The sequence below is a fragment of the Trifolium pratense genome, linkage group LG4, assembly GCF_020283565.1.
Source record: "Trifolium pratense cultivar HEN17-A07 linkage group LG4, ARS_RC_1.1, whole genome shotgun sequence".
Lineage (NCBI taxonomy): Eukaryota > Viridiplantae > Streptophyta > Magnoliopsida > Fabales > Fabaceae > Trifolium > Trifolium pratense.
The window spans coordinates 6,063,634-6,084,588 of NC_060062.1; the positions used below are offsets into that span (position 1 = coordinate 6,063,634).

At 30.8% G+C, this 20,955-nt stretch overlaps 3 protein-coding genes and 1 long non-coding RNA gene across 4 annotated transcripts; all 4 read right to left on the reverse strand.

Annotated features, from left to right (window-relative positions):
* Positions 1-1,386: 1,386 nt before the first annotated feature.
* On the reverse strand, positions 1,387-2,137 carry LOC123923541 (dirigent protein 22-like). Its single transcript, XM_045976233.1, has one exon. It carries the CDS (start codon positions 2,133-2,135, stop codon positions 1,533-1,535), a length of 603 nt encoding a protein of 200 aa, XP_045832189.1. The 5' UTR covers positions 2,136-2,137; the 3' UTR covers positions 1,387-1,532.
* A 3,164-nt stretch (positions 2,138-5,301) lies between these two features.
* LOC123923390 (dirigent protein 22-like) lies at positions 5,302-6,185 on the reverse strand. Its single transcript, XM_045976080.1, has one exon. The coding sequence runs from the start codon at positions 6,101-6,103 to the stop codon at positions 5,531-5,533; it is 573 nt and encodes a 190-aa protein (XP_045832036.1). The 5' UTR covers positions 6,104-6,185; the 3' UTR covers positions 5,302-5,530.
* A 4,966-nt stretch (positions 6,186-11,151) lies between these two features.
* On the reverse strand, positions 11,152-12,065 carry LOC123923119 (dirigent protein 22-like). The gene has a single exon (XM_045975773.1). It carries the CDS (start codon positions 11,968-11,970, stop codon positions 11,389-11,391), a length of 582 nt encoding a protein of 193 aa, XP_045831729.1. The 5' UTR covers positions 11,971-12,065; the 3' UTR covers positions 11,152-11,388.
* Positions 12,066-13,582: 1,517 nt separating this feature from the next.
* On the reverse strand, positions 13,583-15,696 carry LOC123882050. The gene is made up of 4 exons (XR_006799683.1): positions 15,130-15,696; positions 14,762-14,817; positions 14,187-14,306; positions 13,583-14,013 (listed from the first exon to the last, which is right to left on the reverse strand). It is a non-coding gene; the product is annotated as an uncharacterized LOC123882050 (long non-coding RNA).
* Between the last annotated feature and the right edge of the window lie 5,259 nt (positions 15,697-20,955).

A 20,955-nucleotide genomic window follows, 5' to 3' on the forward strand; every position in this document is an offset into this window, starting at 1 on the left:
TTCAGTTTAATAAGTCTTTATGAAGCATCTATATTACATTGTCCTATACGAGGCTTTTGCTAACGACTTTCAATGATATTTTCTCTTCGGGTCCCCCATGTATCTTTTATACCCCCAATATTCCAATTTTGCCCTTGATAAAAATTTTGGTTCGCAGAAACCGAAGTTTTTTCTAGTTCAAATTTAGGAAATTTTCGGTTAACAGAAATCGAATTTTTTTTTCAAGGCAAAAAAAATTCGATTCGTAGAAACCGAAGTTTTTATTGAAGGGCAAAAAAGTAAAATCCGGAGGATGAAAAAGAACCATGGGGGCCTAAAGAGAAAATATCACTTTCAATTAGTTGTTGTTCCTACATGCAATCCGCTTCTTGTATTAGTCCAATAACAATTTGAGCTGGTTCAATTTTATTCCTCCACACCTTATTATTTCTTTGTTGCCAAATGCTCCATAATGCCACCGCTAATAAATATTACTTTTTTTGTTTTTTATTTTTAAGCATACTTTTTTTGTTGACAGCCGGTGAATAGTACTATTAGGTATATTTAACTACAAAATATGCATACTTTTTTTTTCTTGTAAAAAAAAAAAAACTACAAAATAAATATCATGTAAACGTTTTTCAATATATGCATACTCAAAATATAAATTTAAAATTATTTAAATTTTGCAAAGGATATATTAATTACATCACTTAAATTTAAAATAATAATAATAATAATAGAAAAGTAAATTAATTCATATAGAATGGTAAATTTATCAAATAAAAGATGGGCCATCATAGAATGTAAAGGTGGGCTAGCATATACTTTACTTAGTCCAGCCCAATTAAAATGTTGGGTAGTCATCGTAACATCGGACATAAACGATGATTGTTCTTCCCCTACCCTTGTATTTTGATTCCTTCTTTTCGCGCCACTGACTCTCGCAAGTGCTCCTTGATGTTCCAATTTTACCTCTAGCGACGTAGAAAATGAGTATATAAATAGTAAAAATTGGAAGAAAAAAAAGTTTGCATCTTTCGCATCGTATCTTGGGATGCAGACTTTATAAAAATTAATTTTTGTTGTTATTTTCACCCTTTCTCTCATCTCCCATGAACGAGTGATTAAAGAAAAAAAATTCAATTTATAGAATTATACGGTATGTATGTTAACTTGTCTTTGAGGTGTGTGTTGATAGTGAAATTTCCTCTGCATCTTGGCTTGTTATTAAGGCATGTCTTATGCCTATACTTAATAAATTTCTCTGGGCCTTTTTTTTTTAAAATAAATAAATAAGAAGAAGAAAAAGAGTTACTCCCTCTCATATAGTCATGATCAATACCATATGATATATAATAAATTTGTTTTTTTTATTTGAATCTTAAAATAAACATAACATGAATAATAGTCTCGTAAGTACAATTCAGTTAGTACCTGCAAAAGACATTATTTGTAGTTAGGATAAAAGTTCAAACCAAAGATCATTCAGTTCTTCATATTTCAAAATGTGTAAGTCCGACAACTAAAGTACGGAGTACTTGACAACAAAATCAATAGTGAAAAACATAAACATCGTACTCAACAATAGCATCATAAGATTTGGGATCAAACCACTTAGTAGTAGCTAGAGCATACCCTCTAGCAAATCTAAAAATTCCACTACCACCAACAATAGGCATCTCTCTAACCTTATCAAAAATAAGATCCCTCCCCATGATAGTAATACTACTCCCATTGTATTTTCCTTCAATGAAAGCCAAATTCATAGCCATGAGTAAACCAAAATCATCTTGTGATGCAGAAGCATAAAAACCTTGAGCTTTTCCAACAAGTTTGGAACTTAATTGTGGTCCTAAAGTCAAAGGGTCATCAAACATGTTGACTAAACCAAAAGAAGTGGTTGTGTTTAACTTCAATGATGGTGGGATAATTTTGATTGATGTGGGTTTTTTTCCACTTAAGATGTCATGCCAATAGAATCTTAAATGACTTAGTTTTTCTTTCTTGTTTAGGCCTAATAATTTTGGGTTTATTGGACGAACAAAATCAAAAGTGTCTTCTTTTTCTGATGATGATGATGATGATATTGAAGTGAGGGTGTTGCAAGAGAGGAGAATGAAGAAGAGCAAATTGAGGAAGTGTTGGGTAGGCATTGTAATTTGAGAGATTGTTGTGATGCTAACTTTGAATGATTTCTTGTTTATATAATGGAGTAGAATGTAGGGAATATTATTTATTTTTATTTTTTTGTCGTGTAACCTATCGTGATTAGAAATTCCACTCTTAAGGTGGATAAGTGGAACTATAGATTCGATTAACTAATTTTACTATAGATTCGATTTCTAACTGTTGCATATAAAAAAAAATTCTTAGCAAAAGTATATCTCTTAAATAAATTTAAGTTAAATTGATTTATATAATAGTATACCTTTATTTAAATAAAAAATAAATCCATTTGGGTTGGTGCATTGGTATTGGCTTGGGACATGAGAGTGTGCTCCTCTTGAGATATGAAATTCGATTCTCTATTGCACCAATTTGGATGAGCCAATTTAGTTTCTTAAAAAAAATACCTTTATTTAAAAAAATAGGCTTAATTAATAAAATGGTCCCTTAAAGACATTTTTGGTTTCATATTGGTCCCTTAAAGAAAAAAAGGTCTAAATAGGTCCCTTAAAGAAAAAAATGTTCGAATAGGTCCCTTAAAGACATATCCGTTAATCAGTTTGGTCCTATTTAGACCTCTTTTTAGGGACCAAACTGATTAACGGAGATGTCTTTAAGGGACATATTGAGACTTTTTTTTCTTTAAGGGACCTATTTGGACCTTTTTTTTTTTAAGGGACCAATCTGAAACCAAAAATATCTTTAAGGGACCATTTTATTAATTAAGCCAAAAAAAATAAGATTGTATAAAAAAAAATGTATTAGGCAACTTTTTCTTTTACGATAGGTAACTTGTTTTGTTGAGTTAAGAAAAAAGGTACAGTAACTAGTTTGGTTGACTTTTAATTTAATAATTAATCATAAACGGTAAGAAAGGCACCAAGTATCATGCATTCTTTGGACAAGCATCATGCATATTGTACCAAAAGAAAAAATAAATTAATACTGTATATATTGTCTACCAAAAAAATAATAATATATGTTAAAATATTTGTATCCATGTAAATATAAGTCGTACTCCAAAATTGAACTTTATTGAACTTTAATCCAACAAAATGGGCCGAAAAACAAAAGTCATGAGAATTTGAATTTTCCCTCTCACCCTGCATTTAACCCTTCACCCTACCAACAATTCAATATTTCCATTTTATTCCTTTTAACATTTGACTTTATCTCTATAAAATTTTCAGGTACTTAAAAAGTTTTATTGAGAAACTTGAGTTAATATTTCCGTTAGTTACACCGTGGCTACCTTTTCGAAACACATTTTTTTGAAAAACTTGAGTGTTTCGGTTTGTGGCTACAAAAAATATTAACACAATTTTTGTATGTGTGAAATTAAATAATAATAATAAAAGGGTTAAAATGAAAATATTGGATACTTTGTTGGGATGATATGTTAAGATGTAGGGATGGGAGAATTTTTTTTGTTTCCGAGAATTCATAGCTATCGTCTGAAGAATTCGAAAGTAAACACAAGGCATGATATTAAGCATTTGAAACATACTTCAACTTCAAGTCAAGGAGAACCAACTGAACTTATAAGTATTTGATTTGATGAATGTTGAAGTTTCAATGTTTCATCTCAAAGCATTTAATTTATGAGTTTAATTGTTGTGCACCGTCGGTGTAATTTTTTTTTACACATACATCCAATGACGCGTTGTCATATCATTTAATGAATGTGACACATAATGTGATTTTAATTACCATACATGACGTGTCGGTATATTATTGGACGCATGTGCAAAATAACTTTACACTGACGGTGCATATAAATTAAATTCTTAATTTATCCTTCAAAACATGCTTGAAGAACATGCATATAGAATTCAAAATTCCACTCATTCACTATGAAACATAATTTGGATTATTAAATTTTTTCTTTAAAATTTTATCAATTCAATAATTGGATTAAAAGTTCTTGTTAAGTTTGTACCAAAAGCAAAAGTTCTTGTTAAGTAAACTAAGGTTACATATGGTTACAAAATCTCATATCATGTAAATGCAATTAATACTTGTTTAATGAACTCAAAAGGTGAGTTTTTGTCTTCACACCAAATTCTTTTCATATGCATAAATCAAACATCTAACCGCTTGTTTAATAAACTCATAATCTTTACCACTTAGATCAAATCATTATTGATATCTCATTTTTATTTTATTCGGCGGAGGAGGCGGTAACATATATTGTATATAGTTGAATGTCACTCATACATAATGATGTATTTGTACTTTTAATTTTGTCTTTTAGAAAATTAAACCAGATGAATTATTGAAGTCTCACATCTTAAATAAATTTGGTTTAAAATAATTTAAGTGCATACAATTATATTTTTTATTTTAATTTCCGTAAGTTTTTAGTTTGAGTTTAGTCCAACAAATTTTAAAGTTATTTCCTTTAATCGTTGACATCATATGTTGTCCAATATTCATATTACATGACTCAAATAGAGATAAAAGCAACAATTTTAAAATTTGCGGGGAATGAATTCAAACAACAATACTCACAGATACTAAAATAAATAGATAAAATGCTATAATTATGTGAACTAAAATTATATTTAAACGAAAAAAAATTCCTAGAATTAAACCAATAAATTTTAATAAAATAGATAATCAAATTTCCATTATTGTAATATTGACTTGTTCTGGTCGTATGGTTAAAAATTTCAACAAGAGATAGTATAGTTTATACTTTTTTTTTTTTTTTTTTTGGTACAAGTATAGTTTATACTTTATAGCTTATGTCATTGTGATGACCAATCGTTCCTTATGCTTTGGACAGTTCTTTATTATCAGGACGTGTAAAAGGCCGAACGTTAATGTTTTTTTTTATGTGACATTGATATGAAATGTCGTCAGCGATGACTAATCTCTAACGAAAAATTTATGGGGCACAAAAGTTGGATTTTCCATTGCCAATCGATTTTTATTATATACTTATGAGTCAGAAATCAAATCTCTAACCACATACTTAATATGATCAAAATTCTTATCACTTATATCACCTTTCAATTGGTTGATTTATAACATTGTATATTTTAGTCAAACAAACCATCATTCCTCACTCCCTCCCCTTTCAACATTTGAGACCACAAAAAAAATAAAAATTGGAAGAATTGAACTATTTTAGGTTCAAAAAATAAAATATGTTTCTAATAGCATAAATTATTTATTCATTATAAATTAATGATACCAATCACAAATACACACAAATAAACAATGGTTGAGTTCATGATCTCAACTCCACAAGAAAAACCAAGCAAAGTTCATCATCATCACAAGTGATTGATGCTTAATTATTACATGATAGGAAACTAAGAAATACTCACTCAATAAAAGCAAAAAATGTGCATATCTCCCCATGCAAATATATAAATTAAATAGAATGAGTAACATAAACATTGTACTCAGTTGTAGCATCTCCTGTTTTGGTATCCAAAAAGTGAGTAGTAGCTTCAGCATATCCCTTAGCAAATCTAAAAATTCCACTTCCACCAATAACAGGCAATTCTCTAACTTTTTCATAAGCATCATTTCTTCCCAAGATACTAATGGTACTTCCATTATATTTTCCTTCAAACAAAACAAAATTCATAATCATAAGAAAATTGAGCTCGGTTTGCGAGGTAGACGCATAAATTCCTTGAGCCCTTCCGATCAATTTTGAGCTTAATTCGGATCCTAGGGTTAAAGGGTTGTCTATGATTTTCACCTCACCAAAGAGAGTAGTTGTGTTATATTCTGGGAGTGCTGAAACTATGTCTATTGAGGTGGCATTTTCTCCCGACACTATGTCATGCCAATAGAATCTAAAGTGGCTAGTGTTTTGTCTTCTTTTAAAAAATTTAGGGTCTATTGAGCTCACGAAACCTGTCTCATCTTGTGCAATGACGGTTGTGAGGGTGTAACAAGAGAGGAGAAGGAAGAAGAAGATTTGAAAAGCTCCCATAGCTATATCAACTTCTTTAACTCCAAAAAAAGTGGAAACAAGAGAATGTTTATAAGAAGTTAATTAGAAAACTTGAGTGAGTAGAGATGGTATGTTCATTTAAGTTGCATGACTATATATATAGAACCATGGGGCCTTGAATATAGTTTAATATAATTATAGTCACTATGACCTTATCAAACTTTGACTAATCTTATATTTGTTGAGTGTAATATTTTTAATTTATTGTTCATTGACAAAATTTGAACTTTTAATATTTAAGAAAGTGGTTTTGAAAATTGAAACCTAATTAACTTTTTTTTTTCTTTTGGTTTACAATGGAGTTGAGGATCGAATTCAGGACCTCTAGCATACTATCAGCCCAAAACCCCATCACTAGACCAAACCAAAAAAAAAAAGAAAAGAAATTAATAGTACCATAAAATGACAACCAATCACATGATTAATGAATTGAAAATATTTATAATTAAAGTAGTTTTTTTTAATGACATAACTTTATGGTATGTATGCATCTAATTAAATAGTAACACTATTGCATAATACAATTATAAAATGAAACTTAAATTATAATCTCATTTGAATTATAAACTGATTTGCATAATTTTTATTGAAAAGAAAGTCATTTGAATTATTGAAGTTTAACCCCATGGAATCATATTTTCTGTTTTAATCGTGAGACACACGCGGATACAGGTGTCTATCGACAGATCAAAATAAATTATTGAAATTGTGTTACCATGTAAAATTTTGTTGGAATATGTATCGTACAATCTGAAATCAATTACAACATAAAAATGTGTGTCTACAAAAGTATCAAATCTCTCATCCGTGGCCTTAATTTTCATTTCTATGCACTGTGATTATTTTACAAATGCATCCAATGATGTATGTGTTGTCACATTATATAAAGAAAATGTGACACATTATATATTTTTAAACAAAATAAATGATGTGTTAAAATATTATTACATGTAAAATAATTTTACATTGATATTATATATAAATTAAACCATAAGTTTTTTTAACCATTAAATTCTAAATTTCAATAAGAAATTATAATAAGATAGAAAACCAAATTTGGATTTGCATTACCCTCATAAGATAATTATGGATAACAAAAACTTCTTTATTTCCATATGAATTGTTCTGGTCGCATTGTAAGAAATTTCAACAATATATAGTATAGTTTATATCTAATGACATTGTGATGACATGTCGTTCCTTATGCTTTGAATATTGTATGATCAGGACGACGTACAAGGCCGTACAACAATGTTGAATTTTAATTTATAAACCCAAGTAAGAATAAGCCTAACATAAAAAATAGACTTAATTAGTAAAATGGTCCCTTAAAGATATTTTTGGTTTTACATTGGTCCCTTAAAGAAAAAAAAAGTCTCAATAGGTCCCTTAAAGAAAAAAAGGTCCGAATAGGTCCTTTAGAGACATCTCTGTTAATTAGTTTGGTCCTATTCAGACCTTTTTTTGGGACCGAACTGATTAACGGAGATGTCTTTAAGGGACCTATTCAGATTTTTTTCTTTAAGGGACCTATTCAGACATTTTTTTCTTTAAGAGACCAATCTGAAACCAAAAATATCTTTAAGGGACCATTTTACTAATTAAGTCTAGGAAAAAAGAATCATAGATATGCCGGTCATTAGAAGGAAGAACCGCCATAAAAAGATTCCTCGTGTATCATCTGTAGCAAAACTATGAACGGAAATATAAGAGAGATAAAATATTTGAACCCAAAGTTAGAGCTCGTTTGACTTAGCTTTTTTTAGAGCTTATGCAAACTGCTTATGCAATTTTTATATATTATTATAACTTTGTCAAGGTAGTTCATGATAAAATAACCTATAAAATTACAATTTTCACTAGTTTGAACTTATAAAATTGCATAAAACCTAATTTATATTGTATAAGTTATTTGCATAAACTCTAAAAAAAATTGGGTCAAACGGACCCTAAGCAAGTTGTCTATGATTTTCACCAAACCCAAATTACTAGTTTCGTTTTGGAGCGCGATGAAACAATATCGAATGAGGTTGTGTTCGTCCTTTAATGTTATCAAAATTTATCCATCCTCCTATTCTCTCACTCAAATTCATTTATCTATGGCTTAGAATGAAAACTCAATTTCGTCGTCTCCTTTCACAAGTAATTATATGTATCCATCTTAGTCCTTCACTTTTTTAGATTGAAGGTAATTTGAATTTTGAGCTAGAAATTATGGATAGTGTCATTATTGAGGATTCGGGTTTGTCTTGATTTAAATTTATAAAATCTTTTGTGAATTATTGACATATTGAAGTTTTAATCGATTTTCATTTTTTTTTATTTAAAAAAAAAACAATAAGATTTAAAATAAGTTAGGGACAAAGGCGCAATAAGAATAGAAATAAGGATACATAGTAAATGTCATACATTATATAATATTATCCTAATTTTTTTATAGAATATGGAAAAAGAAAATTATTTTTGCTTTGATAAATGGATAAAAAAAAAAAGTATTCCCATGACTTGTTCTTATGGTTGGAAATTTCTATGAGGGAGCATGCATGTACATATAATTTATACCTAATGTCACTCTTATGAGTTATGACCATTGTGTTTGAATATTTTTATCATCCGGAAGAAGTACAATGCCGTACGTTAATTTTTTTTTGTCTTGGTACAAATTAATTTTTATTTTTTATATATTGATTCATAAAAACTGCTATAACCTATATATATATATATATATATATATATATATATATATATATATATATATATATATATATATATATATATTATCATTGATTATAGTAACTGCAAAGATTACATTAGGAAGATTTTTTTTATCTAGCAACTTAGTGACTAGAAATTCTACCTTAAAAATAAATAAGTGGAATGTCCGGAAGCAAAGTAGTATTAACTGAGCTAAATTTCTACAAGATAGAAGGTTACTATGTTAGTCTAGGTTCAAGTTCAACAAAGTAGTATAGCTATGTTGGCAATTAGTAAGCCAAATTAAGTTTTGCACTCCACGATTATCGAAAAAAAAAAGTTTTGCACCCCACTAATTTAGGGGTGGGATCTACACTTATGAATAAAATTCAGATATTATTCTAAAAAGAAAATTATTAAGGAGAAGCCCTCCCCTTGGAAATTAGTAAGCCAATTAAGTTTGGCACCCCACTAATTTGGTGGTGGGATCTAGCTTATCAATAAAATTCAGTTGTTCTTAAAAAAAGAAAAGGTTTAAATAATCAATTTGTTGTCCTGTAAGTAAGTTTGCCAATTTTTATTTTTTATTTTTTATTTTCATCCCTTTATCTTTTTGTTTTAAAATAATGTTTGAATGTAAAAAAGATGTTGTAGTAAGTGGATGCTGACGTGACAGTGTGACATGACAAATAAGAATGATGTGTCAAAGATGATATATGCTCAGTTATCCACTTAAAAGTATCAAATCTAAAAATGATATTCTAGAGAGGAACTAAATTCAAAAAACAAAAAGAAATTGATCCAAAAAAACATATTTTTCTTCTTATTTCTCAAAATCTTCATACATATTATTCATTTATTTCTTAACCTTTGGACATATTTTCTGTCCTATGGTTCTCCTAATACAAATATATTTCGAATCATACTTACATTTAAAATCACACATATAATTAATTGTGATTAGTAAATGGTGAATTTTTTACACTTAAATATTAAATTCTAATTAGAATTTTAATTTAATTCTCTGAATAAGCTCAAATTTGATTGGAAAACAAGCCCACAATGTAAAATATTTCCAACCAATGAATGCATGCAAATTTTTTTTTTTCTTGACTAAAAAATGCATGCAATTGTTGTTTCTCGTCTAGTGTAGTATTTCATAGTATGATATGATCAACAATCAAAGTTGTGGTTATCCAGAAAAAAGGACAGTCAAGGTTGTGAGCTTGACTCTCAAAATTATACCAATAGGAGTTGAAGAAAATTTTCATTATTATTTAACTAGTATTTTTCTTTGGTAATCTATATCATATAATATATTTTTATTATATATTTTATTATAAACTAAACTTGACTCTTTCTTAGACTAGAATTCTGCTTATTGGCAACTTTATTTACTAACCTCTCTTGAAGACTTCATCTAATGTTAGAAATCTTGCCATTTGGAAGATCTACATTCTACAATTGATAATTTGATAAATTATAGCCTGCAATTCATCATGTACGCATAAAATAAGCTTCAACAAATTTTAAACTTTGTTCTATTTGAGTGAATTGTTCTTATCCTATGTGATAAGATGGTGACAAATAAAAATTGAACATTAGATGGTGACAAATTTTATTTTTTTAAAATATTTTGCATTGAAGATGGTGACAAATAAAAATTGAACACATAAAATTTGAAAATACGTATGTCAATATAAAATAACTAAATGAGTTATAAGCTAGCTGATAGCTGAAAAACTAACTTATAGCTGATAGTTGAAAAGCTATCTTATTGAAATTAAAGTGTTTGGTAAAATTAGCTTTTAAAGTGATTATTAAATATAAAATTACATAATTGATAGTGGGTAGTTTATTTTTTAGAGTAGGTAGTTATTAAATTAAAGGGTAAAAATGGAATAAAGTATAAAAAGCTATAAGCTATAAAGCTCAAATGCTACTTGAAATAGCATCTGAAAAAAAGCTATAAGCTAGTACAAAAAGCTTGTTACCAAACACCTCTAAATTTTTTGAAACAAGTTTATAAGCTCGTATAATAAGCTATAAGCTAGCTTATTTGTGTTACCAAACACACCCTAAGTGATTAATACATTTTTATTTAAGGACAAATTCCTTGAAAAAATTGAATAAAATAAAACTCACAATCTTCAATTTTTAAGTGAAACAATTTTTGACCAAAATTTATTGTTGAATTACGGATTTTCAGGACACAAGAGCTCATTCTTCTGCTTATTGGAAAGTTAACAAAAAATATAATCCAATTTTCTGCTTACCGGAAAGTTAACAAAAAATATAATCCAACAATTAGAATAGAATATTAACGGTATTCATTAGCAAATATTATCCAATAATATAAATTATTATTCAAAATCATTGTGGCATCCACAATTACACACAAATAACCAAAGGGCTCAGCTCAAGAGCTCAACCCCCATATGAAAAGCATGCAAAGCTGAGGATTATCACAACTTATTCATGATACATAAGACATGTGAAATTGAAAACAAAAAACAGTTACAAAAATTAATTAAAAAGCAAAAGAAAAAAAAAATCTCCCACAATACATATCATAATTTTTGATGAGTAACATAGACATTGTATTCAACTACAGTATCCCCTGTTAAGGGATCAAAGGAGATTGTGCTAGCTTCGGCATATCCCTTAGCGTACCGGAAAACACCACTACCGCCGATCACAGGTAACTCTCTAACCTTATTGTTCGCGACATTCCTTCCCGAGATGGTGATGACGCTCCCATTATATTTTCCTTCAAACAAGGCAAAATTTTGAATCATAAGCAAATCGAGTTCGGTTTGTGAGGTAGAGGCATAAATGCCTTGAGCCCTTCCTAACAACTTCGAAGTCACGTTTGGGGTCAAAGTCAAAGCGTTGTCGATTATTCTAACCAAACCAAAAGCACTAAACGAGTTGTTAAATTTGGGGAGTGGTGGTAGGATTTGAATAGAGGTAGCGTTGCTTCCTCCAACTATGTCTTGCCAGTAGAATCTAAAATGGCTAGTAGTTACTTTCTTTTTAAGCAACTTAGGATCTATCGTGCCTACGAAACCAGACTCGTCTTGTGCGGCGACAAGTGTGATGACGTAACAAGATATGAGAAGTAAGAAGAAAATATTTTGGGAAGAACCCATATCCTTATGAGTTAGGGAAAATTTCCTCTTTTACAAAAGTGGAATTAAGGAGTGAGAGGAAGTTAAGAAACTTAGGATGTAAGTGAGTGGGTGTGATGAGTACATCTTTTGCTTGATATATAATATATATAGGACCATGAAGCCTTGACCTAACACATAATTTTGTTAGACACTGAAAAATATATGAAAGTCTTTTTTAATGCATTTTTAAAAGGGTTTAGTCTTTGCTAGCGACTTGAAAAATTGACTAATATATATTTTATTGAACGGATTTTTTTTGTATATAAATTTAAGTGAGTAGTTTTTGTTTCTTTGCATAATAATACAATGATAAGATTGAAAATTCAAAATCATAATCTCATAAATTATTTAAATACTAGAAGTTCAATTTTAGTATAAGCCAAATTTTTTAATTAGTATTCTTATTAAGATCAACATGAGGGAGGGATTATAGATTTTTTTTTATTTCCTTTATTCTAAGATGAAGTCTTCTGGTCGCATGGCTTGAAATTTCAACTAGAGAACAGATTATATGATGTCATTTGAGAGGACTAGCACTGCATTTATAAGTTTGAATATGCTTGGAAAGATAACACAAAACACACCTAATACAAGGTCGGCGAATGATTGATTATCCATGAATGAAACTTTTCCCACTATAATAATAATAACAATAACAATGGAATAACAAGAATTTCTTCTGTTTAATTGAATAATAATAATAATACAAACTGATTATTACAACTCTCACCAACAATTCTCACCAACACAAATGGTGGTTTACATTCTCTTTTGGTTTTTATCTCTCAAAAGGATTTCTTCACACTCCGATGATAGAAATAAAAACATAAAAATGAATTTATAGCCAGAATATTCCAACAATAGGTGGCTATGAGAAGTTTCCTCATTTTCATTCACTACGAATTCTCTCATGGGTTTAATTTCATTTTCTATAATTTATAGTGATTACTCATTCTTTCTCTCTCCACATAAAGAGGAAATACTATCTATCTCCCCCTTCCGATTTAGGTGGAGGGCTCCAACAGTCCAGTAGTTGTCCTGCAGAACTCGTACTTGTCCTTCAGTAAAGACTTGGTCATCATATCTGAGCAATTGTTATCAGTATGAATTTTCTCAAGTTGTAGTTGCTTGGAATCTAACATATCACGCACTACAAGAAAAAAGGTACTTTGCGACAGTCAAAATTGCGATTTGCAACGGTTGAAACTGTCGCAATTGCACATCTGCGACAGTTAGCGAACCGTTGCTGATTTGTGTGTCGCAAGAGAACTTTGCAACAGTTTTGAAAACCGTCGTTACAACAGTTTCAAACTGTCGCAATGTTTTTTTCCACGTAAGACTGAATTTAATAGCAGAACTTGCAACGGTTTCAAAACCGTCGCAAACTGTTTTTTTTTTTTAAAAAAAAAATATAATAATTTAAAACATTTTAGTGGCTTATTAAATAACAAATACATATCCATACAAGAGTAAAGAAATTAAAATGCACAAATATATAAATATAAATAACTTAATCTCATTTATATAATTCATTCATTAGTGACAACATCCATACATCAAAAAATTAATTAAAGTACTTGAAGTTCCCAACGAAAAAAAATCAATGTAGTTCAAACATTGAAAAACTAAAACATAAACATTAGTATAGTGGTTAAACATACAAAACATTATGGCAAAATAAGTTCTTAAAATATCTAAACATTTCCTAGTTATTGATGTTGCTTCATAATCCTTAATTAGTGCTACCATCTTCTTGACTCTTCTTATTCGGTTACCTGGAAAAACATAACTATTAGGATACTTAAAAAAACGAATGGACTCAATCATCAAAAACCCCAGACCTATAGCACACACACAAATGACAATAAATAAGGGCAACAAAATTAAGCTCCGTCTGGAATCACATCTCCCACTGCACCTGGAGCCATTGATTGAAGATAGTGATGCTGTGGTAGCAAACAACTTTCGCGTTGCCTCACGGTGGTCTCACGGAGGGTTCGCATTCAGACTTCAGAAACAGAACTGTGAAGCAACCAGAAACATAGTGAGAAGCACAAAAACCAGAAACTTATGCAGCAGCAACAGCAAGAACATACTAAAAGTAACAGAAAATAAACAAAGAGCTAGAATTAAGTGGAATTAATAAGAAAGAGATGAAAAGGTCAATCATAATATACAAAGAGCTAGAATCATACTATAAGAGGACCAATTTCAGCATCCAAAGTACATAATTTGAGTCATTGCAATCAACTCAGTTTCAAGTGAATAATTCATCCTTGGCTTTCCCCGATATGCTACATTTATCGTGCCCTCTCCTACATTAATAACAAATGAAATCAAAATATATTATGATACACCCATAAGAAAAATGCATTTGTATGATAAAAATGCATTTGTATAAACTCATAAGAATGATTCCATCCTTTTAGCATGCTCTTCTATTATTTTGCTCTGTGGCTCCTCATATGGTGAAGTCTCCATTTTCACTCCAGCTTCCCTATCCTTCCATGTCACCAATTCAATTATCCACTTCAGCTTCCTTAATCCCAAAATTATCCCAATCACCAAGTGAAAACAACGAGAAGAAAAGGTTCGCAAATACACACACATGTTAGCAAGCAATTTCTCAAACACAAACACAATCACAAATACAAAAAAAGATATCAGCAAAGGTTTTGAGCTACTTCCAAATGCATGAACTAACACACTCAAATCAAACAAAGTAAAGTGAGATTTTGAAGTGAGAAAGATAGTAAGAGTATGAACTTACTTGACGTTGTCGACGAAGGTGCGAGCAACCTCCTTGCGTAGCGGCAATTTCCTGCTCTGCATAAGAAAATGAAGAAAAGGGAAAACAAAGTTGAGTAAAAAATCAAAGAAAAAAACTACAAGTCAATTAAGCCAAATATTTTCACATTTGAACAAAAAGAAACAAAGATGAAAACTGGAAACATGACAAGGGTGGGGGAGCAAAAACCACCAACACCTTATATTAGTTAGGCCTTTACTTTCCAATTCTATTCAGATAAATTCATAGCAGAAGCTACATTATGATAAATTCCTGTTATTACTTACCAGAAGCTAATATATTGTAATCTAAAAAGAGATAAAAATTAAATTAATTAATTTGTGAATTACCTTTCTGATTCTGCAGTGTAGAAAGGTATCTGGACGAGATCCTAGTTACATAAACTTCATGACTGTAATGATAGCATGAGGTTACTATTGCAGCAGCCATAATAGAATACAAATGATAAGAAACTGTGAAGAAAGAAAAGTTTAATTAGCTTTCAAACTTAAATATTGAGCTCATGAATGACAAATCATTATTTAGTAGGTCTCTACAAATAGTAATATCATTATGAACTATGGTAGTGAAAGTCTACAAGGCGTGTGTTGCTCAAATTATACCAATCTAACACTATTTTTATCAATTTAAACTAACTTAGCACCCAAAGGTTAGTTTCATTGTGCATAAATCACACCTAAAAAAAAAACATAATTCGAGCTACTAAATTAAGGACTAACAATTTACTTTTCTTAACAACTAAATTAATGTCAATCATTTTCCACAACTAACGTCTCTTCTCAGCCGAATTACTAACTCAATTCTAACCTTCTGAATTGCATCCAATTCATATAGTAGAACTTGATAAAAAAAGAAACAAAGAGAACAAAAATCAATTAGCAAAGGATTCGCCATACCACAAAGAAATTCGAAGGTCGGATTGATTTCTTCCATAACCAAACAGCCCACGGTACTGTCACAGTTGTTGACAGATGCAGCGTTGCTTGCTTAGTAGAAAGTTTCCCGTCTTTGGAATTACACCATATCAGTCGATCTGGAAGTGCAGCAACCGGTAAAATGACACGCTGTATTTGCTGCACGACAGATGAATCAATTTCCTGAATGCAGTCTGGTATGCGCCATGCACCGTTATGTATATATGAAGCGGACGGAGTTGTTAGGCGCGGCCAGAGTTGCTGTGGCAGCTGCAGTCGCTCGGTAAGAGAAGTTCCCAGCCAATTATCGGTCCAGAAGTGAGCTCTTTCACCCGTTTGAATGAGCCATCGTGAGTTTTACTGAACTGTATTAAAGTACAGTTTCAGCCCCGCCCAGATTGCAGAGGAAAAATACCTAGCAAATGGTATACCATCACGTAGATAACACGCACAACATAACACGGCCCATTCAGAATCCGAGGAGCAAAAATTCCAACAACGATGATGTAATAGAGCATTATTTAATGTAAGTGTTAAAAGGAGATGGAAATTTACAAATTCTACCTAACCATAGCAATTTGTCGTATGTGTGATTGGTTTCCCCTTCATCTGAACAGATTCTGCAAACTACCAGTTGGTTGGCTTCTCATTCTTCACCTTAAATTCAAGGTCCAAAACAACTCAAAGTTAATATTTCCCCTATAATAGAATTCATGTTGGGCATGAAGAAAGTAAACCACTACATAATTCAATTTATATTAGAAAGACAAAGAGACTGAGTGAGTCGATACCTTGGAACCGCGAGGAAGACAAGACCTGCCACCGTCTTGTTTCTTACATTGTACCTATCCAAACTTAACATAGAGAAATTATATATGCTGAAAACTATTCAATTCAAACATTGTTATGCTCCCTGGTAACAACTTAATTTTACCTCTCTTTTGATATTTGATTTTGAATAGAGAATCACAATTTAAATCAAAGATCAAATCTAGAAACACACACACACACACACACACCAATACAGTTTCAGATAAAACTAAAAGATCTATACTTCTATATCTATTTAGCAGAGCTTATTCTCGATTTAGAAGAGCGCAACATCACAGATCCTCATTACCTGGTGGGATTAAAACCCCTATACCAAATTTCAAATAAAACTAGATAATCAAATTATCATGTTAAAAACTCTTGAAAAACTAAAATAAATAAGCTAACAATAACGACGTTTGAAAAACAAGATAAACCAGATTCCCACAGGCTTTTTAAGCAAACCAAAAACAGCCGCAACAGATACAATGTGCCTCTTAGCAGAAGCACTGCAAGGCTAACAAAATGCACACATTTGGAACCAGCAGACACTAGAAGAAACAGATACAGGGATAAAAAAACACCCAAAAAGAAAGTAATAGCTGCTGGTTACCATTTCTACTCAAACAATTACCTGGATCCCATTTTTAATCTACTCAATCCCAGAATACTAAAACAGCAACAAATGTCAAACAAATTCTAGATCAAACACAACAAAATGAATAAGAATCATTGGGTCATATAACATTGTTACAGTAGATTAAAAACCAAAATGAAGTTTACTGTACTAATGAATACAAAACATCAAAACAAACCCAAAATAACCCAGAGACGGATAGACTGAGCAGTCGAGCTCCGGTAGAACGGCGGAGCACCGGAGTGTGAGGAGGAGAAGGTCTGGTACGGTGGTAGTAAGGTTCAGCCATCTAGGGTTCTCGCTTCTTCTTTATGCTCAACGGGTCATGAGGATTTAGGGAATGATAAAGGGATTGGAGAGATCGATTGATTTAGGGATTTAAGGTAAAGAGATTGGAGAGGGAGCAAAGATTGAAGAACTCATACGCTTCTCGAACGATGAAGAGAGCGGCGAGAGTGTTTTAGGGATTTATCAACAGTGTGAAATTTTTTTATGCAAGTGATTTGGCACTTTTCAAAGCAAAATATTGCGACAGTTTGACCAAGGGTCGCAAGCACTGTTGCAAAAATCCAAGAATTAACACATTGCGACGGTTATAACCAAAGGGTCGCAATGCAAGTGTCGCAAAGTGACTTTTTTCTTGTAGTGACGTATCCAGTGATATCTCACATCAATATGCTTTGACCTCGAGTGAAAACTTGAATTCTTGCTTAAATGGATGGCACTCTGATTATCACAATGCACGACGTACTTCTGCTGGTCTTGCCCAAGAACCGCTTCATCCATAACATTTCCTTGCAAGCTTCTGTTGTTGCAATGAACTCTGCCTCTGTGGTAGACAAAAGCAACACACTTTTGTAGCTTAGACCGCCACGATACAGCTCCCCCTGAAAATGTAATCAAGAATCCAGAAGTTGATTTCCTAGAATCAATATCTCTCGCCATATCTGCATCTGTGTAGCCAATTAGTTCGGGATTTCTACTTCCAAAGCACAAACTCATTTTGGAAGTTCCTCTTAGATATCGCAAGATCCACTTCACAGCATTCCAATGCTCCTTTCTTGGATTGGCCAAGAATCTACTAATAACACCAACCACGTGTGTTATATCAGCTCGTGTACACACCATTGCATACATCAAGCTTCCAACAGCTGAAGCATATGACACCTTGTTCATCTCATGTTTTTCAATTTCAGTTGTCAGTCTCTGCTTTGATTCATATTCAGTGTAGATTCAATGACTATAGCATCATCAATATTGCAGATCTGGAGACACGACTATTCCGAATATTTGAATTCTGTCATATCAATTGTAGGCTACATTATGCCGTTTATGCTATTAAGATGATGTGAGCTTGTTCGCAGATTCATCAGTTTTAGTTTTTAGCATATTTGAATACGTAATGATTTTGATTGATGTAATCTATACCAATTTGAATGAATGAATATCGTTATTTTTTAGTAAAAAAAGTATGTCGACCATGTAAACAAAAAGGAGGCTTTTTTTTGTACAACAAAATGAGGCAATTTAATAACCAAAAGAACTAAATCAATTGGTAAAACATCACATCCAACGTGGTCATGAATTTAACTCAATTGATAGCGATATTATATTTTATATGTAAGGTCGGGATTCGAACTCCGGACACACCACTTATCCAGCTAGGTGAAATTTTTAGCCACTAAATTACATCAACAAATTAAGTGTTAATTAGTAATAAATTTACAATTTGGTTGACGCAATTTTTATTTTATTATTATTTTTTTCTTTTTTGGATACAAATTTCATTATTTCTTTTGATTCTGTTATTTCATTTCATTATTGCTAAAGCTCGAAGTTCAATAGTATATTATTTGGAGTGTATGAAACTACCAATGACTAAGTAAAGTCACAAACACTACAAAATTGCTGATGTTTAGTAGTAATACATCTTCTCAAGAAAAAGACGTAATTTCTATAAAATATAAAACAGATCAAAGTAATTAATTTGAAAAACATGAAGGTCAATCCTGCCAGCATCCAGAAGATTGATAGTTCATAATATTATTTTATTTTTTCCTGGGTAATCTGATGGACTAATGATCGTTTATGGTATAGTTTGCTGGAGAAGAGAGAACATTTATTCAAAGTTAAATTTTATTGTCACTCTCATATTATATTCCAATTGTTTGAAGTGGAAGCGTTAAGTCTCCTATATGTTATTCATTGGACAACTGAGTTTAGACCGACTAAAAAGTTCGAGTCACGTGGAAGTGTGGAGGATAGAGAGTCTAATCAGGTGCAACAATATGAGTATATGCCTATTAATTTAAATCTTAACAGTATTTTGTTGTCTTATTTTTTCAACTCTTCAATAGAGTTTTTAAGGAGAAAGGTTCATGTAATGGTTCATAATCTAGTATCGACAACAACATATTTTACTACTATTTTTTAAAAAGGTACTTATTTTTCTACCCTCACATAAATTAAGGGTATATGCCTTATGCTGACATGACACCAATCAAATTCTGCCATATAAATGTTCAAGTCAAACATAAATAATTTTTTACCAAGAAGTAATTTTGACTACTTTAATTTTCAAATAATTATATTTTAGGTTACACATATTCTTATCATTTACTAAAAAACACTTTTCACAAATCATATTCATCTTTTACTTACGGAATCATCTTTTCTTTCTCAGTTAAAAAAACCTTCGAAAAATGTGATGAAGTTCCGAATTGATATCATGATAAAGACCATCTATAACGGCTAATATTGCAAGCAAACCTATCGTATATATTAACTCATGATAAAGACATTTTTCAACAAAAAATCATGATAAATACACTTTTATAACCATGTGGAATTGAAAAAACCCATATCGAGCATAAAGAGCATGCAAAAGGGGTAGTTTTTATTGCAAAAATGTTAATAATCATATCGAAGACCAAAAGTAATGTGCCATATTGCATGACTTCTATGTCACCACCCCCCTCCAAGAGGGGTATTCTGAAATTTTAGATGTTAAACTCACACAAAATTTGATCTCATGAACAGACGATGAGGTTGTGGAAAAAAAAAATGTAAAAATTATGAGATACTTGATATTAGTAAAAAAAATATGAGCAATTTGTGCTATATAAATATTTGCTTACTTTTATTACTTTGTACAAGTATTTTTCTACAAGTATTTTAAAAGAAAAAAAAAAACTTTCTAAATGTATTTTTCTTTTTGTCTCAATTCTTTTATATCTATTTTTTATCACTAAATTTTGTTTGGTATGCTAGAAATTTGGAGAGTAGGGAATATGCAGATACTTTTTTCACTCAGTTTTTCTTTTTTGTTTCTTTTATTTCTTTTAAGTTTTATATGATCATATGTTTGAGTGAGTACAATGTTGCATAATTTGAATTGGTGATTGATAATGTTGTAACATATTCTCGTGTGCTTTATGAACAATTGGTTAAATATTAAGAAATTAGGATTCTAATGTTCTGTTTTTCAAGACTTATTTGTGACAAGCTTCTTAATGTTATGCTTTTTATCAATTGGTGTCAAACATGCTAAATTTCAATGTTAATTGATACTGCGCATTTGGTTTTAGGGTAGGAAGAGTAAAAGTAATTTTAGACCTATAAAATTGATTTCGATAAATTTGAGTGATGTCGGTCGAAAGTGAATTTACCTCTAAAATGTATTCTAAATTGAGGTTAAAATTTGTAGTTTTTGACTTAAACGTAACTTTTACACTTAAAGTACATTGTTCAAGTTACTTTTATGTGAAAATGTCTTAACATTTGTTACCAAATTT

What these genes read in the sequence shown, in the direction of transcription:
- LOC123923541 (XM_045976233.1), bottom strand. Translation starts at nt 2,135, where the DNA reads ATGCCTACCCAACACTTCCTCAATTTGCTCTTCTTCATTCTCCTCTCT.
- LOC123923390 (XM_045976080.1), bottom strand. Translation starts at nt 6,103, where the DNA reads ATGGGAGCTTTTCAAATCTTCTTCTTCCTTCTCCTCTCTTGTTACACC.
- LOC123923119 (XM_045975773.1), bottom strand. Translation starts at nt 11,970, where the DNA reads ATGGGTTCTTCCCAAAATATTTTCTTCTTACTTCTCATATCTTGTTAC.